The following is a 26258-nucleotide window of genomic DNA, read 5'->3' as shown; positions in this document are numbered from 1 at the left end:
CCTGTCTGTCCCCAGCAGCTTATCCTGATGCTCTGGTGTCCCACAGCCACTCTGATGTATGGCAAGCTCCTGTTGGTCCTCACTCTCCATAGGTGGAGCTGTGGGCACCAGAGAGGGGTTGGATCTGCTTACAGTGCTCAATGCATGGGCTTAATGTTCCGGCAACCCAAGCCAGCTGGTTCAGGAAGAGATAACTGAGGAATGGGGAGGGAAACCTGGCGCCTCCTTCCAGGCCCATTCCTGATGTCCTACAAAGCAGTCATGTGAAGGCTGGCCTTAATGTTGACACACATGTGAGTGTATACATACAGGTACAAATAAGCAGTTATCATTTGAATGAAATATATGAACCATATTAAAATGAAGTTGTGGAGAATGGAAGATAGCTTAGTTGTGAAAGTGCTCGCCATGCATGCATAAGGACCTGAATATGAACCCTGGAACCCACAAGAAAAAATTGAGCATGGGAGTGCATGCTTGCAATTCCAGCCCTGGATTCCAAAGACAGGCAGATTCCCTGAGACACAGTGGCTGACTAACCTAGCTTAGCCTACTTGGCAAGCTCCAGACCAGAGAGACACCTTGTCTCAAAAAAGAAGATGGCCATCTCCTGAGGCATGACACCTAAGGTTGACCTCTGACCTTCATGCCTAGGCATACACATAAACACACCTACATGAACAGGAAACAAACAAATCTAAGATATCTTTTCTCTTCTAATAGCTAAATTAAAAGCTATATAGCATCAAAAGGAGAACTGTGGTCTTCAAGCTCTGCTTCTTATCCTTCTCATAGGAGCAGGCTTAAAGTAATCCACTGGTATTTCCGGTCATGGGGACAAAGCAATAAGGTTAGCTGAACCCTCATGTCTTATTTCCTTCAGCTGGGAAACTGGGAGGAAACCATCCCGTGCTGGGAAAAAGAAGCCACTCTTAACAAATGGGCCCTGGAGACTCCAGAGGGAGAGTTTGCCTCATTTTACTATTGCAGTGTTTGCTAGGAACCTCTCTGGGGTGCAGAGGCCTACGCAGCGTAGTGATTAAGACTGCAGATGCTTTGACCTAGGGCAAGCAAAGGACGGAAGCCCTCCTTATCTGTAGTCATTGTCTATAAGAGGAAAGTAATCATTTCTTACCGAGTAGCCTTGTTCTGAGGACTGAAGGAAATAACAAATACGGCACTTTGAATGGTACATATTAGATACGTGTCCAGTGTGTGCCATCAATGTTGGAATGAAGAGTAGGGTTTTGATTTTTGCTTTCACATGTGGTATTTTCTCTGAAGTCAGTGGAGACAAAGGAGTCACGGAAAGTTTATTGGAGGAGATGAGTTTTGACCTTGATCTTGAAGGATGAAATTGACTGAGATTAGCAAATAGAAATCAGAACTCCATTGCAGACGGGATCCTACAGGGGTGGATGGGGTCAGAGGCTTGCACCTGCTCCTCTGCCAGTTGTTCCTCCTCTGCGGCTCATTTCTATACTTCCTAGCTCCTTATTTCCCCTCATCACTTCAAAATGATGAGAATCATCTATTGCCATGACAACACAATGGAGTCACGAGCTCTCGCTTTGCTTCTTGTTCAGAAGCAGTGTCTATCAAGGCCATTTGAGTAAATACTTATCATTCTACTCCTAGCTCGCGCTCTCTCTCTCTCTCTCTCTCTCTCTCTCTCTCTCTCTCTCTCTCTCTCTCTCTCTCCTATTAAGCAGCTCAGAATAGGATTGATAAACTGTCAATAATAATTAGAGACAATGGTGGAATGAGTCCCTGTAGTATTGACATGTATGAGCCTGAAGAACTATCAGTGTCAATCTCAAATGTGTGCTGGGTGTTTTAAGTGAGCCATTCAGCAGCTCCCCATTGTTCTCTGATCTGGATAGTATATTTACCTAGAGCACAGTTACTTCTAGCAATAGACAAGAATAGAAACAGAGCTATCAAACTAATTCATCTTTCCCAAACCTGTCAGATAAAAATCCAAAAAGATACAATGTTAGGCTGCCATGTGATTTTTGCTTGTTAGTCATGGGACTTGCCAGCTACAGAAAAAGGGATGAGCCTCGTGAAGAGTTTGGGGAGCTTTTCTCTCCCCACCTCCCTCACAGATAACAAGACACTGACATGTAGCACTCACTCCAAGCTAAGCTCCCAGCTCCCACAGGACTCTGCAGAAAGCCTCTCTTCAGTGGCAGTGTGCTAGTCCGTGAGGTAGTGTATTATGCCTTCAGAAAGTTCCAGCAGCTAGGAAATTTGATCCGCATTAAACTGAGCTTCTTCCCACTTTGCAAATAAGAGTTACAGATTCCAGTGGGCGCAGTTTGAATTGTGTCAGAGGTCAGACTACAGTTGGTCAAAGTCAGTACTGTGTGTGTTGCTTTGCTTGCTCACTCTCTAAGTGACCAATGGCCTAGGGAGGGAGGCTCAGCAGGAAATGTCCAGGGCCCAGTGTATGTGTAAGTTCCTCTCACTGAACATGAACAGGAGACCGGATTATCTTGAATGTCTTTCATAATAAATCTCTGGGCGATATTCAAAATGGGCCCTTTCATACTGCAGATAATCTCTCCCACTTCCCCTCGTAATTTCAGAGTTGGTCAGAGCTGGATGGATGGTATAGGGCTGTGGTTCTCCAGGGTCCCACCTGGAAAGGGACAGCAGAGCCAGTGCTAGAATACTATTTGCAGCTACAGAACATTCCCCTGCAGCAGAACATATCCCCATGTCAGTAAACTGTGAAAGGAGCCACAGCGCTTGGGCTATTAATCAAGTACTAGCAGTGACAGAAGTCTGAGTGCAACAGAGTAGCAACCCTCTGTGTCCCCTTGGGACTGCCAGCCCCACCCCTAGTCCCGGAAGCACTTTCACCTATGCAGGTGAGCTGGGAGGGGAACCCCCAACAACAGGACAGCAAACCGTTCAGCTCAGAGACCAGTGTCTACTCCCACCTCAGAAAAGAACAGCAGGTCCTCCTCATGCCCCAGCTTTCACTCTGGCCCCCACATCTCCATTGCTTCTCCTGCCCCAGGTTCCGGGACTTTTCCCTGGAGACTCACTCTCTAACTCTAGGGACAAACCACAGTTACTTGTAGCCCCTGAGGTCTGCTAAGGCAGTGCTGCACAGGGCTCTAGGCTACATCATAGGAGCTTTTTATGGTGGATGAACCTATGGGCTTTTTAAAATTAGAAATAATTCATATACTATACAATTCACCAGTTTGCCTTGTGCAGTTCACTAGGGAGATTCCACATTAGTTTTTAACATTATGGTAAAACATGGAATTTGCCACTTTCACCATTTAACCATCAGGGGCGCGAATTGCCACCATTATCTGTGATCTACTCCAAAACTTTTCTGTCATTCCAACCCAACATTCTGTACCCACTAAATAGTTGTATGTTTTCCTCTGCCTGCCCTGTTCCCCAGACCTCTGGGATCTGTAACCTGTTTCCTTTTGTATGAGTTTGCCTAGTCCACACGCTTCATGTGTTGACTCATGCAGTTTATATCTGGCTTATTTTATGTGATGTATAGGATCCATATGAGAACTTCACTCAAGAGTTTGGAGAGATGGCTGGAGAGTTAAGAGCACAGAATGCCCTTCAGTGGCTCTAAGTTCTGTTCCCAGAACGGCCTGTAACTCCAGTTCAGGGCATCCTGACATCTCTGACTTCTGCAGACACTTGCACACATGTGTGTGCGCACGCGTGCGCGCGCGCACACACACACACACACACACACACACACACACACACAAGACAATTTTTAAAAATTAAGTTAATGTGAAGAGCTGTAAATCTATGTGACCAGTTCATTCCTTGCCTTCTGTTGGGTTCTTAACAATTGTCATCTGGAAGAGTCATTTGACAGTTCATCATGGAAGGCTTTGTGACATCCATTATTCTGGCTGGTTATTTTAAAGCTTTTACTGTTTAACTTGTCATGTTGTTATACAGTCTCCCACTGAGCTTTTTATCTTCGAGGACAGAGGCGTGTTTCTATTTCTTTGTGCAGCTATTCCCTGTGGCACTGACTGTAGATCTCCAAGATTCCAAACTAATGACTTGTCTTTTTCTTTCCTATCAATCTTCTGGCTTAGCACAGACTAGAGAAGAAACTTCTTCAGTAAGTCCTTCCCTCATAAAATTCGTTGTGACTGGTAGGGTTCTGGGCAGAACCGCTTTCTCGTGTTGTATAAGAATATATACAAGTTGAATGTCCTTTATCCAAAAGGCTTGATGCCAAGTGTGGTAACACATGCTTTAATCCTAGCACTCAGGAGGCAGAGGCAGGCGCATCTCTGAGTTTGAGGCTTCTCTAGACTACGTAGTGGAATCCTGTCTTCAATAAGGCTTGGATCAAGGCCTACACAGTTCTAAGCTAGATGGGGTCCCAGCACTGAGAGGGGTAGTGGACACAAGGCCCTGTCCCTAACTCAGAAGTTATTTTCAAGTGATAACCACTAAGGAAGAATCCCACTGCTCTACAAACCACATGTATGGGCAGGCCCCCTGCCCAGCACCAGATGGCCAACACAAAATGACCTCAGTGGCATTTTTGAAGTTTTGTTTCCTAGTGATTTGTCTGGGCATTTTTTAAAATGTACTTTACAAGTCATTTGCTTATATATTGTGGTTTTTTGAGGATTTCAAAAATCTGACTGTTTTTGTAGGATTTCTCGATGTGGATATGGGGGTGTCAGTATCTACATTTGCCTGTCTCCTTTTCTGCTTGTTTTGTCCTATTCTGATTTTTTTGTATGTTTTGTGGGATTTTTGTGCTGCTTTTGTGTATGTGTGTAATGATAGGGAAAGAAAAGGTGTGGATTGAAGCAGAGAGAATTCTGGGAGAATTTGAGGGAGGAGGAACCATGACCAGAATACATTATATGAAAAAAATCTATTCTCAATAAAATTTAAATTATTTTTAAAGGCTTTGAACCAAAAATGTTTGAATTTCAAATTTTCCCATGTACATATCTCCTGAAGGAAATTTTACACAGTTCATCTTAGTAAGCTGCTTTTGACCACAGCCTACCATATCAGGTCAGACATGGATTGTCTCACTAATGCTACCATGTCACAACTCAGGAAGTTTTGGATTGGGGGCCCCTGGGATTTGGGGTTAGGGATGCTCCTCCTCTATAATGATGGTGTCACTTTATCGATGCCCTCCTTCACATGTCCTGTGCAGTGTTATTCTCTCACCTCGTCCCAAGAGCACCCTGATACTGGTTCTGTTATTGCTCGTATTGTCATTGTGTAGACAACCAGTTCCCAAGGCCCTATCGTCAGCACACACTAAAGTTAAACATCTGGCTGGAGGCCCGTGTTCTGACCCACAGAGCCAGCTAGGGTCTTCTGCCCTAAATCAGCAAGAATGGGGAGCCTGGCCACTGCAGTGATGGTCCATCCCTCGCATCACTGGTGCTGGCTATCAGGAGCAGGGCTGGGTCCCCGAGAGCTTCCCCCTGACTGCCACTCCAGCCTCTGGGGGTCCACAGTGCTACTACTAGCCTGCCTAGCTGCTCTTGGAGGCGCCCGCTTCCCCACTCTCCCTCAAGGAATAAAACTCATCCTGGCCTGGGTCTGTGGCATTAGGTAATATTCCTGGGGTAGGAGGGTCATTGGAAACCCCACCAGAGTCTATAAATACTAGCTTTTTCCTGTATTAGATTAGCTGGAAAGTGGCCATCTTGCCTAGGCAATTGTTATTTCTTAAAAATAAATGACCAGTGTACATAAATAGGTGAACATCCATCTTTAAAGCCTTGCATAATACAGCGTAAGTTCCACATCTGTCATCCCAACAGCCTGTTACCAAGCCACAAACTGGTTCCCAGAGTAACCACAGGAACGTAAAGCTCTATGAAAAGCAAGTGCTAGCCAAGAGCCATTCCGAGCTAGTTCTTCCCTGTTTCTAGGTAAAATTCTAGATAGAAATGAAGGCCAGGGTTTGGGAGCCACTCCCTGGTGGCATTAGCACACAGGAGGCTTGTCCTTTGAGCTTAGGACAGTACTGTCTCCTGACCTTGGCCCAGGGGTGGGAACTCTGTAGGAAGGCCAGGTCATCCCTAAAAATGAGCACCCAGGGGTCCTGGGTGGCCTGAACATAATCACTCAAATTCAACTTAATTTCTGTTTCTCAGTGTTTCTGAATGATAAGATTTTCAGACCATCATCCACCCCCTGTCCCTCCAACAGCATCCTGAATCACTGGACACCTCTTCCCTTCCTGCTTACACTCTGTTGATTCTCAGAGGCCCAGAGCCCAAACTCGGCCATCCCTCCAGTTCCAGGTCTCCACCTGCCTGCTTCATTCAGACTCCGTTCTAGTGGTTGGAGGGGTTGGCACCCTGCTCACTGACTCTGCCACATGGGGATAGCCTAGACCACTGTTGATTGCCTCATGAATTAGCTTCCAGAAGCATCAGTGTGCCCCAGGCCCAGTCCAGCCTGCTCTGCCTGTCTTCCCATGTACTCTGGTTTAGGGCCCAACCAAGGGCTTTTCCTAGAACATGCTCTCTTACCTCACAGCCAGCCTGCAGTTCTAACCTCTCCCTTTAACTTTGCAGCACAGTCTCCAAGCAAAGAAAAAATGTCATCAGCTGTGTCACAGTCCATGATTCTCCCTACTCTGACTCCTCCAGCAACACCAGCCCCTACTCGGTGCAGCAGCGCACAGGGCACAACGGCACCAACACCTTGGACACCAAGGGGGGCCTAGAGAACCACTGCACCGGCAACCCCCGCACCATCATCGTACCCCCACTGAAGACGCAGGCCAGTGAAGTGTTGGTAGAATGTGACAGCCTAGGGCCAGGTAACCTGGGACCACGCATTTCTCTGCTTTTCCTGTTTTCTGCTATTAGAAATGTTAGTACTAGTGAAACAGAACATACCTAATTATTTCAGGTTGTCTACATTGCACACTTGGTTTTGTTCAAGCAGCCACAGTGGGATTCTGCCTATATCATAGATTATCACCATATTCTACGTAGAATATTTTCCTTTTGAAATTTGGAAAGCACGACTGTCCTCTAGGTGGCCCTGCTTCTGCCATGCTTGATCAACAACAGAAGCACCCCACTTTCACCCCACTTTCTTATCAACTGGTCTGGACATTCCTGACATCTTCCCAGGGTAGAGCAAGTGTCTAATAAGGAAGTACTTGATCTGACCTTGCCATGTGAGGTCACGGACCCTTTATCAGGACTTCTTTGGGCACAGAGATCTGAGCCAGGCACATTTCTCTCTGCTTTACTTGAAGAACTAACATCCCATGAGGCTTGTCCTGCACACTGGGCCCTGGCAGGAAGCACTGAACTTAGCCTTTGAAGGGAGGCAGTGCTTGCCATGCTCTTCCTCAGCAGCAGCTCTCTGGCGTCTCCTTCACTCCAGCTCATGAGAGATCTGTAAGCCTGCTCTTCTGCTTCATGCTGCCATCAGCCACAGCCAGGCCGGGCAGCATCTTTGTGACGTCAGAAAGGAGCACACTGTCAAGCTTTGTCTAGACATGATAGGCTATTTATTATTCCTTGGCAGGGACCTTGTGTTTGTCACCTGATGTGGCCATGGCCACAGGAGATACCTGAGGCACCCTGGGAGATGAGGGCTCTCCTTTGGTGGTTGCTGAGGTTGCTGCTCGGTGTGCTGGGTTTGATTAGGATGAGAGCCGTAGGGAGTTTTCCAGGCCGCTGCTGCCACCGGCCTGCAACACTTTCCCAGTATTCACCAGGCCTGGGATTGGGCCCTTTCTACACCAAGCAACTCTGCCAGGAAGAGAAATGGAAACAAGCTCAGGCTTCTTTCTTCTTTACCATCTGACTGGGGTTGGCCCATGTGGGGTAGGTATGCTCACGGGCCTCTTTCAAGCACTCCACCTGTGGCTTTAGGGGTACCACAGTGCTCCCCAGAAAATAGGCTCATTAAATTCATCTGCCTGCACCCACCACTGCTCATCTTCAGGTCCTAGCTGCCCACAGTCTGTGGAGTTGATGCTAGTTTTCACAGTCAATACTCTCACTGTGAGAAGCAGTATGGGCCCACAGTGCCTGGCTGAGAAATAACATGAGGCTGCTCACTAAGGGGTGTGCACATGGAATGAACCCCACGTGGACTATCTCTAATATAACTAGTCTTCATAGAAACTCAACATGGAGCTACTGCAATTAAAAGAACCGTGCAAGAGCACAGAGGTTCTCAGAGTGGCCGTGCTTGCAGCCAGACTCTCAGGATCTGCTGCCACAGATCACCATGCTCTAAGCACATTTGCATGGACACCCTGCATGAGTGAGTGTCTGTTCCCTCATGGCCACAGACTCTGCCTTAGGATAGTCCAGTCACCATATCTTGTCACCACAATAATGCAATAGGTAGAACACTGAGGTCTTTCCAACGTTGTCTCTTGACAGACCCAAGCTGTAGATCCCTTGGACTGATTGATTCTTCTTCTGAGATAATCTCTACAGTTTCTAGGATGCTGGATGAGAGCAGAGATCTGTCCATGATCTGTCACCAGGCATGGAGGAGTTCAATTCCAGCACACAAACTCCTGGTGCCTGGAGAGAAAGAGAGCTCTACTGTCAGTCAAGGCACATGGCTTTCTGTTTGCCGCCATATCGAGTCCTCAAAGACCCAGGCCTTGCCTGAGCTTTGAGAATCTAACTGGATCTAACTGGTTAATCTGGGCACTGGGTCCTGAATATAACAGTCTGCTCCACTGGCACCTGGGAAGTTCAATACACCAATTCCCAGGCACCTCCTGAGGGAAATCAGGATGGGGAGATGGAGAGGCCATGGGTGCCAGTGTATAGTTAGACATGGGAACCTCATTCTTTTTTTCAAAGATTTATTTATTTATTATATGATTACACTGTAGCAGTCTTCAGACACACCATAAGAGGGCACCAATCTCATTACAGATGGTTGTGAGCCACCATGTTGCTGGGATTTGAACTCAGGAAGAGCAGGCAGTGCTCTTAACCACTGAGCCATCTCTCCAACTCAGGGGAATCTCATCTAAGACTCACCCTCTCCTTCCCATCAAATCAATCTTCCTTTACTTGAGGCTGGGAGTTTCTTGAGAGGTGGGATGTTCCCCTCTGTCTTCTGCCCCCAAGGTCTCCCATTGTCAGGGCTTACCTTGGGCTTCACAACCCTGACTTCATAACCCTGGAATCTGTCAAAAAGTTGATCTATCCCAAGTCATTCAAAGGCCCCATCTTTTATTATACATGTTCCTTAGTGTGTAATGCCATCTGTCCTAAGAATAAGATACAGACCTTATTTTAGTCAATCCCAGAAACTCCATGAAGGAAGTGAATCCTTAACTACATGATACAAGAGAATTCTCAGATGTCCTTGGACTGGTGGGGATGAGGGAAAGGCTTGTTGCCTTTCTTGTTGTGCTCTCTCCCCTTGGGCAAAGCCCTCCTCAGGCATGTTCTTGGACAGAGAATCAACACCCCTCTGTGCACTGGTCTCCCAGCTGGCATTGTGTTCCTACCTAGGCCAGCACCTGGGGCAGTGGGAGGCAGGCTGTCCTTCCACTCCAAACCAAAGCCACTTTCTTCCCAACTAATTCTCCTTTGTTCTTTAGCTTTTAAGGAGTAGAGTGAATATATTAACTGGCTTTTAAACTGTACACCAATAGTACAGTTCATAGTCCTCATGTGTTCTGTCAGACATTTGACCATAGAGCACAGAGGAGGTGCCTGGAACCTCCTCCCATACACATTTGCCTAGGCTCTTGTGCGGGCTAGAGACATGCAGTGTCTCCTCAAGACTGTGCACCTGCCTGTTGCTTGCCAATTGTTGGCTCTTGGGTATTGTTCAGTAGAGACTGTAACTTAGCCAGGTCTGGTGATCTATAATACCAACCATCACAGAAAAAGCAGAGACAGGAGGATGGCCCGTTTGAGGGCAGCCTGGGTTACATATCAAAGGTAAGAGGGCAGAGGGTTACGACCTGTGCATTTAGGCGCTTACCTTACTCAGGGTGAAGGTCTCACCCTGCCCACCGACAGTTAAGGCCTATTCTGACTAACCACTAGCATCCTCCTGAATCCTCTTCCCCTGCCTCTTGCCTTTATGCTCTGAGGTGCTTCCTTATTGCCACTCTCACCCAACTGCCTCCTGGGTGGTCCATGCCACAGTGCCTGGCAGGCAGCAGGCTCTAATAAAGCTCTGGGCTCTCCTGCCCAAGTACTTGACAGCCATCTGATGTGGGTATTGCCCCTGCTCAATCTCCTACCCATTAAGACTGTGGTCCCCCCACCCCACAGCAGCAGCAGCTCCCAGAATGTGTTACAATGCAGGCTCTTATGCCATCCCCAACTACAGAGCTGGAATCACAGTGACCAAAGAATAGAGCAACCTCCACCCTGTCAGTAAGTAGGAACAGTGGCTGTGTCAGGCCACCCCTGAAAGAGTTAGTCTCATGCTGCTGGGGTCAGGAAAGCTGCATGGTTCTTGTAACTTCTGCTGTTCAGTCTGGTTGTGTGTTACGTTCAGCTGTTAGCATGATCACATCTGATCCTGCGGGGAAGGAACCAGGCAGGCCTCCTTCCTTCCACACATCTCCCAGATATTGCTATAACACTTCCCTCAGTGGACCAGTGAGTGTGGGGCTAGCATAGACCCCCACATGTGGCCAAGGGCCAGAGCCCAGCTGTCTCTCCAGAGTGAAGTGAATGGCTATGTCTGGGGAATACATGGTTAATGCCTGGACAGCCTTAGGAACGTGTCCTTCCTGGGAGGCGCTGTTTGGAAGGGGAGGGAAGCACACCTTCTAGACAGTCGAGGACATGCCACTGACCTATATGGCCTGTTCTTCCTCCCTCAGCAATCAGTACCGGTCACCATTCATCCTCCTTCAAGTCCAAGTCCTCCAGCACCGTGACCTCCACCAGTGGCCACTCTTCAGGGAGCTCGTCAGGAGCCATCGCCTACCGTCAACAGCGGCCAGGCCCCCACTTCCAGCAGCAGCAGCCCCTCAATCTCAGCCAGGTAAACCCCAGCAGGCACAGTAGGCAGTGTCCTTAAGGGGCCTTGTTGGTTTACTCCTACCCTAGACCAACCCTGGGAAAGGTGGTATCTCTTGTTCACAGAGAGCCAGCCCAAAGCAAAGTGACAGAGTACTTAGTAACGTGGTGCCAGGACAGACTTGCTGATCAGAGAGGGCCCACATGGTGCTAGGTCAACCCAGCAAAAGGTGACGTGGTGGCATGCCATTGCCCTGACCCACCAGGCTATCCCTGAAGTTGCCTTGCTGCAGAGGGTCCTCAGCTATTACCCCAGAGACCTGCATGCATGACCCAGAAATGTGGGTTCTTTATAGGAGAGAGGGCTTTTGCTTGGACTGTTTCTGGAAGACCCAGTTTTAGAGTGAGATGTGGGAAGGCAGTCACTGAGAGAAGGGTCCTTCTAACCCTTCAGCCAAGTATCCGCTTTGCTCTGGGCTTTCTAGATAGCACCCTAGCCTGGTGACTGGCCAGACAGACATTACTTCCCCAACCCAAACAAATGCTCATGCTCTCTGCTTTTGAAGGGAAGCATCTGTTGTTACTCCTGCTTCTCCTTCTGTCCTTCTCCCCCTCCTCCCCCTAATGCAGTTCCTCTGCTGCTTTTCCTTCCCAGGCTCAGCAGCACATGGCTGCAGACCGCACTGGGAGTCACCGTCGGCAGCAGGCCTACATCACTCCTACCATGGCTCAGGCTCCGTACACCTTCCCGCACAGCAGCCCCAGCCATGGCACTGTTCACCCCCACCTGGCTGCGGCTGCCCACCTCCCTGCCCAGCCTCACCTCTACACCTACACAGCGCCCACAGCCCTAGGCTCCACCAGCACTGTAGCCCACCTGGTGGCATCCCAAGGCTCAGCACGACACACCGTGCAGCACACTGCCTATCCGGCCAGCATCGTCCACCAGGTCCCCGTGAGCATGGGGCCCCGGGTCCTGCCCTCGCCCACCATTCACCCCAGTCAGTATCCGGCCCAGTTTGCCCACCAGACCTATATCAGCGCCTCGCCAGCCTCCACCGTCTACACTGGATATCCACTGAGTCCTGCCAAGGTCAACCAATACCCTTACATATAAACACTGGAGGAGGCCCGCCAGGGAGGAGGGTGGAGGAGCTCCCAGACCGACCTGGGGAGCTGGGAATTTCTACTGCAGGTGCCGCACACAAACAATGCAAATGGGGCAGGGAGGGGGGCAGTTGGGGCACAAATGAAACTTGAACTAGGAAGTGGGAGGACTTAGAGCGGAAAAGAGAACATTTTAAAAGGAGGGGTTTAAGGAGGGGAAATCTATGCTTTTTATTTTAAAAAAGAAAAAGGAAAAAAGAAAAAGAAAAATGTTAGTAACAAAAGAGGAAAAAAAAGAAAAAACCACAGCTCACAAACCCATTCTGCACCAAACTGGAAAGGAGGAGGAGTGGAAGACTGGAAGCAAGGCCCAGTTTTTGAAGAACTTTATGAACTTTTTAAAGATTATTTTCATATGGCAGCAAGTGTCATTGAAGAATTTGCTGTCAGGGACACCTGATATGGAAATCCAATAGATTTTTAATTAATTGAACATAAAAATTAGGGATTTTCCCAGAACTCCAAAAGGGTCAACATCCCTTTCACACGTTAGGCCCTGGTCTGAAAAGGCTCATATTTGGGGGTTGGTCTGGGGTTGGCAAAGCCCAGTTCTAGCTTGTTTGTCAGAAACGGTGGGGTCAGGCAAACAAGTGGAAGATCCCTAAGAGAAAGGCGGGTTTCCTCTTTTGGAGCATTCTGGATAAATCCCTAAGCAATGTTAGTCCTCAGATGTCATTAATGATGTATGTTGCCGTCTTTAATTTTTTTCTTTTCTGAGATTTTTTTTCTTCTCTTTGAATCAACCCCTAGTCGTGTAGCGTAGGGCTAGTGGTTGTCCTGGACACCCTAGAAGAATGTAGCACTGCACCCTTGTTTCCTACCTTATGTTCAACTCCAGTGATACCAATAGACTATTCCTCAGTATAATTGCACAAGCAAAGTGATTTAACATAGGCATGGAACCAATGTGGTGGTCCAGGTTAGCGAGTGAGTGTGCGTGAGCACGTGTGGGTGTGACCGGGGCTGCCACCCTCCCCGTGTGTCCCTTGGCACCGCCGTCACAGCCCTTGCAGTCTTGATTTTACATCATTCCCTCCTAGTGCCTTAATGACTGACAGACAGAGACACAGCAAAGGGTTTACTTCCACTGGTACTCCAAGAAACTGGTCGGGGCTGGTCATTTGTGTGAGCTGGTATAGTATTGTACTTGGGTCTTTGTTTTTGCATTGTTTTAATGTCATGTGGATTGTCTTTCCTGGGCTCTTTGTGAGCAGAAGGATTTCAAAGAAGCTGGCACAATGGAAGGGGGAGAATCGTGGATCTCAGGAGGAGCATGGGTGCTGTGTGTTGAGGCACACCGGTGACAGTTGGCTCTTTCGGTGAGTTTTACTTTGAGAGCAGAGATCCAGACAAGCTCCTCACCCTGCCCTAGCTCTGCTATGGATGGCTGGAGTCTTAGGAATGTCAGCTTGCTGGGTAGCTGCCTCAGCCCACCACCTCCTTCCTGGGGCCTTATGAGGAGAGGGCAGAGACACTACCTCCCCAGTCCCTCCCTCCTGTAAGAAGCCTAGTAGTCTCAGGCGAACCCACATCTCTCCACCAGCTCAGGAGCTAGTCAGGCTCCTGGTTTCGCCAGCTCTCTCCCCTGTGGACCTCCACTGGTAAGTCTGCTGTCACTTCTCTCCTGAAATTAACCTGGCTCTCCCTGGATAGTTTGATCGCTGCCTTTGAGAGTGAGATAATGGGCAGAGGGCTGGAGGGGCACTGATGAGGTGGCCGGGGTGCACTGCACTGAACAAACACTGCCATGGGCAATTAAGCCTCCATAGAGACCTGCCGAGAGGGGGCCTCTGCACCTTTGTTGCGTTCTAGATATTTTATGCAGCTTTGAACAGTGGAGTTGGTAGGAGTTCTCTTCCTACTGAGAAACTCTGAAGCCATGGATGTTAGAGACCAGTCAGGTCCAGGATGGGACAGAGTAGCACGGTATGAATTGTTTGATTCTGATGTGAGTCCTAGCTGGCCCCTCATCCACATCACCAGGTACAAAGAGGTCTCTGGTCAGCAGTCCAGCATCCTCCAGTCCCCCTCCTTTTTCTCCCTCTTTAGACCCTGATCAATCTACTGTGAAAGACTCTCCTCCTGATACCTGTCCTCCTTCTGTAACGAAGCTTACTTAGCTTTTAGCTGTGAAAAACTCTGGGAACTTCCCCACCCATTAATTCTTATAAAGTCAAGTCCCCAAACTGGATGTGTCTCAGTGCACCTTGGGCCAAAAAAAAAGGATACGCTAAGACTTGGGCGTGGTCTGACCACTGCAGCCCAGGACTTCCTGGGAGTGGACTGAATGATGCCAGCTATGGTAGGGAGTTCCGAATCTCTCATCCTGGTCAGAACCAGCTCTGGCTGGAAGTGAGATAGCTGGAAAACTGTCCAAGACAGTTGGGAGAGGGATAAGGAGCTTTTGGAGCCTCTGAGCCAGAGGCTGCTAGAGCCCCAGCAGCATGGAAATTTGGCTGTCACAGAAGCTTCCAGCGGCTAGATGGCAGCATTTCCCACAGGACTGGCTCTCTCTCAACTGAGGGTGGGCCTAGACTTGCCCTGCTGTGCTGCAGCACTCTCTAGAGCTGGGAGGGCCGTCCTTGTCTGTCATCTCTTGTCTGCTCACGTTGAAGCTTCTCATTCTTCCACAGGTCCTTCCCCTTCTCTTCCAGGTCAGGAATGAGTGTCCCTTGCTGCTCATAAAGTTAGTGTTGTATGATTACTTGTATTATTGCCACTGTAATTATGATTACTATCTCCTCATTGTTATTCTAGTCAGGGTTTGAAGTATACATTTATTCCAAGTATCTCTGTGTTTTCTTCATAATATTTAAATTTATTTTATTCTAGCTGTGTGTATATACGTAGACTGGAGGGACATATAGATTAGATGTCCAACCTTGTCAGAGGAAAGAAAAGGAAAATGAAAAAGAAAAAAGAAAAGAAATGGAAAGGCCCAAGAATTAGGAAAATTGTTCCTCTTAGCTCTGTCCCGCAAAGAGCTACAAGAAAGACCTATCACAAAGCAGAGGTTTAGATACTCGGGGCCTTCTTGTCTGCATGGCCAGCTGTGACACAAAGCCACTGTCGGTGCAATGTCCTTGGACCCTTTGGCAGCTTCTCTCACATTCTCTGTGCTCTCCTCCTGGTGTGAACTACTGACCAGATCTTAACCCACCTCGCATCTGATATGCAGCATAAAAAGGCTCCTCTCAGAGCTTCCGTAGGCCTCACCCCACCTTCACTATTTCCCATGAACGTACTTGGAGTGTGGCTTACCTCCCTTGATGCAGAGACAGTGAGGGTGCTGGGCAACCAGGGCCTCCTGTGACACAGTTCCCTCGGCTGCTGCTTCCCCAGGCGTAGCCTCCTAGCACCCAATTCTAGGAAGCCAAATAAAGGAACAGGGATGACACAGACGGTCTCACAGAAAGGCAGCCACCGTGCAGACACTGCAGGACCCTTCTAAGTGAAGGGCACAGTGGGACCTTTTAGGCCTCCCACTTCGGAGCTGTGGCTGTGGTGATGGGTGTGTATACACAGCCCACTACCACTCAGAAACAACCAGGCCCCAATGGAGAAAAGATCAAAGCAATAGCTTCCCCACTCTGCAAACCTCATCCCACAACCCTCTCCCTTGCTCTCAAGTCCTGTATTGAGTGCTGATGCATCAGGTGTGACACAGAATCCCAGCTAGTTAGCATCCTCACCTAAGCTCCCACTAAGGCGCTCAGCGCTGCCTCCCTAGGAGGCAGAGAAGATGGAAGGAGGCTGCTGTCCTTAGGACTATGCTTCTCAGTGGAAGGAGGGCCACTCAGTGCTTACCAGACCATGTCCCTGGTGCATCTTCTTCAATGAAGATCACCTGCTTGGCATGAGGAAGATGAGGTCAGCTCAAGGAAATAGGTCTGTGGTACCTCTTGACCTCAGGTCAGCAGACTGCTGCTCGCTGGGTTCTTACTGGGCCTGGCACCCATGTCTCTGTTAGTGCATCAGGGTGATGTCTTAGGAAGGCGGATGGGCAGGCCAGTAGGCAAGGCTGGGGTTAGTGCCAGTTAGCCCTGTGAAGTGGATGTTTGATGTGATTCAGAGGAAAAGGGAGTGGGTGGCCCAGTGTCCCTGACTGTATTGAGTTTCTCCCCTTCCTGGTGACAGAGTTGTTTGCAGCTGTAAAAGCCAGCCTGGCTTTGTTCTCTGTCTAAGGACTGGAAATGACCAACCAGTGCGAAGCAGGTCAGGAAGGGAGGTTAGCACCGCAGACAGGACCTCCCCAGACTGGGTCTCAGAGGTTGCAAACACTCATTTGAACAGTGTGTGGTGGAGGAGTGGGTTGGGTGATTGTGAGTGGGTGATGTTTATGTTCTTGGAAAACAGAGTGAGGTACTGAGGAGGCTTAGGGAAGTATTGCTGGTGGCTCATGATGACAAGGGTGACTGGGTCCCCGCCCTGTCCTTCCCTCCCCCAGGTTTTCAACATCTGGCTAAGGGAGGGTAGGATGTGGGTGTGGCTCTTGCTGGCCTGCCAAGTAGCTGCTAGGACAGAAAAAAGATTGCTCTATGCCCTCAGCTAGCAGACAGAATCTATAAGGCAAGCTCTCCTTTCGTGGCCCAGTCTGAGACTGCATAAGCACGTGTACACACACACACACACACACACACTCACACTCATGTGTGCACACACACTCACGTGCACACACACTCACACTCATGTGTGCACACACACTCACGTGCGCACACACGCACACACACTTGCGCGCACACACTCGTGTGCACACACACACTCACGTGCACACACACACACACACACACTCGCGAGTGCACACACACCACCACTCATTGCATCACAGCCCAGGGTCCCACAGACTTTGCTCCTCACTTTTGTTTTCCCTCTTGTGTGCTTTACAGATTCTCAGTGGAGAAGCCTAAAGATTAAGCAAGCCTGAGATGTCCTTACCAAATTGGAAAGGAAGTAAAAACTGTCCCTTTCTCTAGCCAAAGAGCCCCTCTGAGACACCTCTAGAGACGGGCAAACACAGTCCCTGTTCCTTTCTGGGCAATGATGACTTCACTGACCTTCCATTCACCGTTCCTTTCTATCCTGCCTTTCTTTTTTTAATTTTACTGCATTTACTTCAAAACCACTCTCTTTAAAGAGGAGTGGAGTGGTGGCCCTAAATGCTGCTGCTCCGGGGGAGTTGATAGCCCTCTAGTGCTCATTTGTGATTGATTAATCCAATGCTACTGTGAGAAGCTAGAAAACAAGCCAGCAGACCTTCCCTGGTGAGCCCACACTGTATCCCGGGCTTGGGTGGCTATGGGTCCACTTGCCTAGTCTCCACAGACAGACTCAGACGAGTCCATCGAGCCACTAGAGAACCAAAGGTGGAAAGGTAAGACTGACTGACTTACAAGAGGAACCTCCTGGAGGTTGGCACTATGGCCCACGCAGTAACCGCCTGAGGGCTGGTTCCTGAGTCTTTGGGGTGACTTAGGAGAGGTAGCCCCTTCCCGGCTTCTAAGCTGGAACCCTCCCTGTCCCCAATCCTTTCAGGCTTCCTCATCTCAGACCCGTGCAGGACCCATTGTACTGACTGTCTCTTCCTGTACAATAGCAGTACCCGTGTGTAAGGACTCACTGACGTTTGTTGAGTATTCACAGTATGCCAAGCCCTTTCTCAGTGTTCTCTCGGAGAACCCATTCTGGGAAGAAGTCAACACCCCCTATGTGAGGATGGAGAAGCTGGCCCTCTGAGAAAGTGGCATGTGTGCAAGGGAAGTATGCATCTCAGAGCCCCAACTTCCCAATCCTGGTTTTGTTAATCAGGACTTTACTCGTGTGAAATTTTGTTCCCCTGTTTAACTAACTTCAGGGTGCAGCCTCCTGTCTCTAATGAGCCATTTAATGATGCTCCCACTCCCTGTGCCAAACACTGTGCTAAGAAATGCTGAGGAGCCCTAGGACCCCAGCCGTGCAGGACCTGTACAGACATGCCCAGGCCACCTTAGCTACTGAGGGAAGTCAGGGCTTGACATTCTGTCCGCTTGGCTCTGGAGCTGAGCCACCGACACCAGCCTCAGCTGCCTCCCTTGTATAACAAGGACAGTCCTTGGCGGAGTGTCATGCGCTGCCTGCCCTGTGTGACAGTGGACCTCAGCAGGTGTGTGCAGAGCGGCCTGGATGGATGCAGGTGGGAGAGCAGAGTGGGTCCCTGGAGGTTTCTCTGGGCTCCTAGAATTCCTTTCGGTTTCTTTCCAGCAACTAGCTTTATCACTCAGTGCTGCTGCACTCTTAGGAGAGTGAAGGGAACGTGTTCTTTTCTTCTAAATAAATACAGAAAGATGATTTTTTTCTTATAGCTAATCCTAGAAAGGCAATACTAAAAGTATATATTTTTTTTCCAAAATGCTATTTTTTACTGTACTTGATAAATATCATGACAGCTCTGATCTCTGTAATAGACCCACTCTTCAGCTCTGCACAGAACCAGAAGCCAGGTTCACGCCAAATCTGTAAATACCATGAGGGTCTGTGTCCAGGAACCTTTTTTTCTATGAAGAAACAAAAACAAAAACAAAAAAAACAAAAAACAAAAAAAAAGAGGAGGGGATGAAAGCAAGATAACTTTTGGGAAGAGGAACAATATTGAGTTTTCTTGCAAGAGACCCCCTTCTCAAAGAGAGGGACAACAGCGGAACCTAGCAGAGCAGCCACAGGAAGCCAGGAGGGGGGGGAGGAGGAAGCGGGGGCCATGGGGCTGAGGGTGCTATACAGGCAGTTTCGGGTCACTTGAGAGATGACAAAATCTAGAAATGCTTTAGACCTCCACTCTACCCTCTTCAAACTCTGTTCGGTTGGGTTTCTTGTTTTTCTTTTCTTTTAAAAATGTCTTTACTGACTAGCTCCAGGCTTGTTTGCCTAAATTCTTAGGTCGTTTACACAAGTTCTAAATTCTTGTAGAACTTTAAATCCATTGGAAGCAAACCCAGCTAGTGTAGATCTGAGATCCTGGTGGGTGTCAGTAGGTGTTCTGGAGCCCGGGCAGAGCACCTAGCAGTGTCTTCGGAAGGGTTTAGCTATATTACCTTATACAAACTGTGACCCTCATGGCAATAATTACCTCACACGTGGGCATTCGTCCTGCTCTAGCCTTTTGGAAATCATGTAGCCAGCTTGATTGTGATTTAAAAGACTATGAATTGTTCTCTGTGGGCTGAAAGTAAGGATTAATGTACCCTGGTCACTGTTGTCTAAGTGGATTCTGAGAATAGAATTCTCATTACACCAGAAGTGAAACCAAGAAGAGACGACTCTGCGTGTCCTAATCTCTATGCTGTCGAAGTGTGTGGGGGCGTGCATCTCACTCCTGTGGCATGCCCTTTGACTTCTCCAATACCACGTAAATTACACAATTGACTGTGGAGACTCAGACATACTTCTGGCTGCATTTTATAGTTAAAGTATTTTATAGTTTACATTTAACCTGGTACTTTTTAAAAAGAAAATTGTTTATAACTGACATCTTCAACCACAGCGATTGACTGACTCTTGTGTTAGAAGCTGTGTCTCCCAAGGCAGGCCTGGTCCACTCATGCTCTCCGTAGCCTGATGCGTGTGTTTCCCTTCTTGTTGCTTCCCAGTGAGCCTGAGAGAATGTGAAAGGAAGTCTGGAGGGAATGGGAAGGGGCGAGTCCTGAACTGGGGTCATAGGCAGAATCCTGTGCTGGGTTAGATCAATGCTTGTTGACACCGTGGAGGGTGGTGAGACGTGACGCTCCGTCCACCTTGTCTTGGTGTGAATGCTTCCCTTGCGACTAGGCCCCTCACCGGGGAATAGATGGTGCTGGCGCTCAGCCGCTCTGCAGCATGGTTGCTGTTCCGGGTCCGCAGTGGCCTTGTTCAGCATTTGGAGAGGGAGAACCATATCCCTGCGCCCACGTTCACTGGCTGGATTTTCCACACATTGCTGTTTTTGTCATTTTGTTGTTGTTGTTGTTGTTGTTGTTGTTGTTGTTGTTGTTGTTGTTAAAACAAAACCCATGTAAAATAATGTGTACATTAATTTACCATTGCCTGGCTAAGGTGTGAAACTCAGTTTAGAAGGTGGCTTCCACGCTGCAGGAGCTGGGATGGGCATTGCAGGACGGCCCTCAGAGACTGGGTACAGAGGGGTTCACAGTGACAGAAACAGGCTAGACACAAGAGCTGGCTCCATTGTTAGGCAAGAGAAGACAGGAAATGTCAATTTCCCTGACGGTTTTGTAAGGTTTGGGTTGGGTCTTTATTGGGTTTTTTGTTTTTTTGTTTTTTTTATGTTGTGTCTTTAAGACAGGTTCCCACCCTGTTGCCCTGGCTGTTCTAGAATTCACAGCATGAACTGGGTTTTGTTTGATTTTGGTTTTCTCTTTTGCCACCACTGAACTGTGGAGGACCTGTGTGGACCAGTGGTGAGTCCCCACCGCCCATGTTTGCTTTGTGCTCACAGCATGCTCTTGTTCTGTTAGGATGTCCTTGTAGAATGTTCTCCTCACAGTCCTCCGTCATATCCTAGGCGTGCGTGTACGCGCAAGTGTGTGGGCATGTGCGTGTGCGTGTGTTCGTGAGTGATTTCCTTTGCACTAATAAACCAAATGAATTTTGTCTCATTGTCTTTGGAGCTAACCCATGGTTTTAAAAGTGAGAGGAAAGAAATGGCTTTCATTATCATTTGAAGTAAATTCACTGTAGCTTAAAAAAGGGCTCTGCTGCTGTTCCCTTTAGTTCCCTCTCAGCCAATTTCCAAATGACTCTGCTGACCTGTCCCCACTTCCGACTCCCCACCCATCCATGCTCAGGCTCACAGGACTCCCAGAAAGCTCAGCTCTGGGAGCCAGGCCCCTGACTCCCTGCCTGCCTGCTGGGCTGCTGGTCCATGGATTTGCTGTCGCTGTCAGTGCTCTGGCTCAGGTTATGAGGAAGGACACGGAAGTCGTCTTGACTGTGCCGTCCTCTAGCTTTCTGTGACTCTGAGGGGAACACACACACACACACACACACACACACACACACACATACGCCCTTCAGAGCAGAGGTCCTGTTCACACTGCCTCCAAGACTGTTGGCTTCCTGCCCTTCCACATCCCTCTCTCTTGTGTTAACGCCCATTTAACACTGATTTTCTTCCATGGGTTACCTAGGGCACAATCATTTATAGCCCCCAAAGCACCCTTCACCCCTTTGTGTGTGTTTTTTAACCAAATGAAGTTGACAAAAAAGGCATATGTTGGGGCTGCAGGATTCCTAGTGTAGTAGCATTGTAGATAGAGATGTTGATATATATGTTTGTGTATATATATCAAGCCAAATTTCTGATAGAAAAGTATAGCTTTATGGATGAGAAGGAGCCCTGTAGAACTTGGAGCCAGCCTCGGTGTGTCCAATGAGCAAGACACACTGTGCTTCGCACGCAGCTAAGGCCCCAGTCCCCCAGCCCTTGCCTCACCTCAGCAAAGCTGGGAGGCCCTGAGGGCTCTGCTGCTCTCTCTGGGTCCCCAGCAACAAGGGCATGGGAGAGAGAGGAGACAGAGATCAAAAGGACTGGAATTCTTCATCCCTTTTTGCTCTGACCACACGTTTTGAGCTGCAGCCTGATGAATTATATCACATTTCCAAGAGAAGGCAAGAGAAGTCTGTCACAGTGCTTAGCTTTCAGCTGCCTGTGACTTCAGGATGCTCAGGACAGAAAGACACACTCCCCAAAACAAGAACATGGAAAGGAGACCTGGCAGTACCCATCCCCCAGCCCAAGAAATGAGGCTCCCTCCCGTCCTCCCTCCCTCCCTCCCTCCCTCCCTCCCTCCCTCCCCCAGGTCATCTGACCTAGCTCTTTCTCTACCAAGTCATCTCAGCTCAGTCTCAAAACCTCTCGGAAGCCCTGGCCCATCGTGTTCCTTCACTGTATGGTTTCTGTAATAAAGTGTTAATCCATGTTAATCTGTGGGATTATTGCGTGCAACAGTATTCTCGTGTACCTCTTTTTCCTCTGTGACGTGTCCCTCTTTTTTTTATTTATAAATGTCTAATTTTTTTAAGGACAAACCAGTGTGTCGTAGACTCTATGTAACCTGTTCCTTAGTCTCATTATAGGTATGTTATAAGGATGGGTATTTTACTTGGCTTTAGAATGTTTTTCAAGAAAACTAATTCTTAACTGATGAAGTTGTCGCTACTAAAATGCTTGTTTTCATCATGACATCGTGCGCTTCTAAATTAATCATCATTTTCGTTGTAGAAAAATGGAGTGAATTTATATTAGTCTTGGAAACTAATAATAGCATTGTAAATTTATGAGATGATTTTAACAGAAAAAATTATAGAAGAATATAGTTATTTTAATTGTAATATTACTAACTGTAGGGTGAGGCGGGGGTCCTGTTGTGGTGAACTGTTATAGCTTGTTACTCAGTTTCTTTTTGATCATTTTCTCGGTCTCTGAGGTGAAGCGAGTTATTAATTGACCCTGTAAACTCACATATGCATATTGTATATGTGTAGCGATGTGATCACACTGTCTTGGAATTACATTAAACTGTTTGGAATCACTGAATTTTGTCCAGCAGCTTCCTTATCCAGAGCCAAACTAGAAGGCGCCATTGCAAGAAACTACTCCCTGTCTCTGAAAGGAGTCACAGGACCACGCACACCCCCTGCCCCCACACACACACCACACTCATTGAAAGGAGAGCTGTCCGCATGTTGGAAAGGGTTGGCCTGTCTTCACTTCACTGCCAATCCTGTGCTGTGTCTCCTGGATCCCTAACTGTGCCTGCATCCCTTCCCTGAGGCACTGCTGTCCTGTGAGCTTAGCAACATTCCTCCCAGGTCTACATTCTTCTGCTTCTTCACCCTGAACAGCAGACAACCTCGGTGTGGCAGCCGCATTGCCAGGGCTGTTGTCCCCACTGCAGCCTCGCCCAGGCCTGCCTCCACCTCCCTGTCTTCCTACACACACACACCCCACCTCAGAAAGCCTAGAAGATGCCACATCCTCCCCTCACCACAGCTCCTGGCTTCAGTGATTTTGTTGTTTTGTTTTTGGCCAATATCTACAAAACTTGCTGTTCCCTTTTTCCCAGCCTATCAAACTCTTTGCATCCTGGCTTGAGAATTTTCCTCTTCCCTGTACTTTATATGCAAGCAGCCATTCATGACTTGTCCTTTTAGGCCTGGCTTACTTTAGAATAATGTTTTTAGGTTCATTCTTGTTATAGAGTGGATGAGAATTTCCTTTTGCAGACTGAATAGCATTCCATTACAGGAGCATAGCACCCTTCGTGTGAGCATCTGCCTGCTTTCCCCCGTGGCGTTTCTAACACCACTGTGAACTTTGAAGAGCAAAATGCTTTTCAAACCCCTGCTTCTAATTCTTCCCGATAAGTCTCTTAGAGGTGGAACTACTGGATCACGTGACAACTGTATGTAAACTTAAAGGACCACCATAGTGTCCCCCGTGGTGACTCGGTGTGCAGCTTCCATGTTCTTGGCACCCTCATCCTGGTTTCTATCTTCAGTATCCCCAGGATCTCCTGCCTCCAACTCTTACATGCTCCCACTCACCCTGACCACTGGGCCTTAACTGTCCCCCTCCGTCTTCTCACCTCTGACCTCTGCAGCTGCACCCCTTGCTCCCAACAATGCACCTGCTGTGATCCACTCACTACCCACCTGATGGAAAAGTAGAGTTGCGTGGATGAGAAGGAAAAGGAGCCCTGTAGAGGTTGGAGCCAGTCTCGGTGTGCCCAAGACTTGTCGTGCTTCACACGCAACTAAGGCCCCAGTACCCAGCTCCTGAGATCTGTTGGAGCAGACCCCCAGCCCTGGATCCTCCATACCTAGCAGGTTCCCTGGCCCCATAGACCAGCAGATGGCTGACCCTGTATACAACTAACCTGGCAGATACCTAATCCTATAGACCACTGACCCAGCAGACGGCTGACCCTGTAGACCACTGACCCAGCAGACCGCTGACCCTGTAGACCACTGACCCAGCAGACCCCTAATCCTGTAGACCACTGACACTGTAGACAACTGACACTGTAGACCCCTAATCCTATAGACCATTGAATGAACAGACTCTTGTCCCTCTAAACAACTGACCCAGCAGACCACTGAGCCAACAGGCCCATAACTAGGAAGACCCTCAATACTAGATTCCAAACCTCTTCAGCAGACAAGTGGCCTGTGGCTTTAACCTGGTCTCCTGTACTCCAGACTCCTGGGACTGGTGAGAAACAGGCCCCCTTTTCGGTGCCTTACTTCCTTGGATTCCTGCTCTCCAGGGTAATGGGAGAAGCCCACCTACAGCTTCTTCAACCCCAGCTCCTCTCCTAATGCATTTTCTTCGATGCCTGGCCACTTAGCTGTACTGCCCAGCAGCAACCCAGCTTCCACTTGTAGAAGCAGATCAGTGGAGCCAAACTCTCCCCTCACCCCTGCACTGAGACCATCTCCCCCCATTCGTTTATTGACTTATTTGGGGGGTACTTGGATTTGAACACAGGCCTTGAACATGCTAATCACTCTACTGCTAAGTACATCCCCAACCCTTGTTTTTTTTGAATGTCGAGACAGGGTCTTGCTAATTTACTCAATCTGGCCTCAAACTCACTATGGAGCCCAACTAGGCCTCGAACTTGCGATCCTCCTGCCTCAGCTTCCCAAGTAGCTAGAATGACAAGCATATACCAACAGACTTGGTTCGCCATTTCCTAAATACTTGCCCCACTTAAAACTCATAGAGGATGCCAGATAGGTCTGTTCTATGGGTTGCTGCATCTGATGGCACTTCTAAAACAATGCTGGACCCCAAGTCACTTTGTTGGACACTTGACGACCCGAAGTGTCTTTTATATAGTTCTAGTAGGATATCGGGTCTTGCGGCAGCAGCTCTCTCAACCCTTACCCATGGGCCAGGACTGCTTGTGAGGGAAGCACTTCCCCCTTAGTAGGTGCAAGGCCAGAGGCAGAGGAATACGCTGACCCTGGAGGCAGCCCCTCCGAGTGGGGGAAGAACAGCCACAAGTTTTAAGCTTCCATGGGCCACTGAGGCATGGACAGCAGGCTGTGTGGTGGTCCAAATCAGGTTCAACTCCAGGACCTGTCCTTTATTTATCCCCATGAAATCTGGAAGGAAAGTCTTCAGGCTCCTAGTACCTCCATATATTATCTGGGAATAAAGTTATATATGTGGATTGGCTAGACAGCTCCCTAAACCCTTTTCATTGAACGTATTGGTTCATTATTGCTACTGAGCCTATTTCAAAATAGAAATCAGTGCCTGAAAGGGATTTCCTTCTTCAATTAAAAAAAAAAAATCTAAAAGAAGGGCCACTGGAACGGCTGGGCAGTTAAAGGCACCGGCTGCCAAGCCTCAGGACCTGGGTTTGACCCCAGGCCCCACTGCCCTCTGACCTCCAGAAGCCCAACAAGGCTCATGTGCTCTACACACATGCACTAAAATGCAATAATGTTTCTGAAACACATAAAATAAAATGTGTGGGGGGTTGGGGATTTGGCTCAGTGGTAGAGCGCTTGCCTAGCAAGCACAAGGCCCTGGGTTCGGTCCCCAGCTCCGAGAAAAAACAAAAAAAAAAACAAAAAAACAAAATAAAATGTGTGGTATTGACTTAGCGGGTGAACAGGAAAATACATTAATTACAAGGCTGGAAAGATGGTCCAGGTGAGGCTCAAATAAAACCTGGACCAAGATCCAACACTAAAACTGCAGCCGAATCACTGGGGTCCTGGAGGAAGGACAAGGACCTGGGGGAGGGGGGCAGGAGGTTGTTTTGTTGTTTTTATTTTTATTTATTCTTATCAGCAAGACTTTATAAGAGGTAAGATTAAGCAGGAATCAGCTGGACATGGTATTGAATGCCTTTAATCTCAGCACTGCAGAGGCAAAGGCAGGCAAATTCTCTGAGTACAAGGCCAGCCTGGGCTACATAAGACCATGGACAGATGGTGCAGAAGGGAGGAGGAGGGGAGGAAGAGAAAGACTTTAAAAATGATTTTAGCAGAAAAACTCAACTGAACCGGACTCTGCAAACATGTCAAGACTGCAGCATGGCAGCACTGTGTCATTTCCAG

General features: G+C 48.4%; 1 protein-coding gene across 4 annotated transcripts in view; it reads left to right on the top strand.

The window, feature by feature from the left end:
* The window catches only part of Hipk2 (homeodomain interacting protein kinase 2), a 187047-nt gene extending 166895 nt beyond the window's left edge, over positions 1-20152 (top strand). For 3 of the 4 annotated variants that reach the window (XM_063286250.1, XM_063286249.1, XM_063286248.1), the window contains exons 13-15: positions 6576-6823; positions 10847-11010; positions 11641-20152. In XM_063286250.1, the coding sequence (XP_063142320.1) occupies positions 6576-6823; positions 10847-11010; positions 11641-12102 (874 nt within the window). In that variant the 3' untranslated portion in view covers positions 12103-20152. 4 annotated transcript variants of the gene reach the window in all.
* Positions 20153-26258: the final 6106 nt, after the last annotated feature.

Source organism: Rattus norvegicus, chromosome 4 (assembly GCF_036323735.1).
Source record: "Rattus norvegicus strain BN/NHsdMcwi chromosome 4, GRCr8, whole genome shotgun sequence".
Taxonomy (NCBI): Eukaryota; Metazoa; Chordata; class Mammalia; order Rodentia; family Muridae; genus Rattus; species Rattus norvegicus.
The sequence above is the reverse complement of the archived record's forward strand: the minus strand, read 5'-3'. Positions and strand labels throughout refer to the sequence as shown.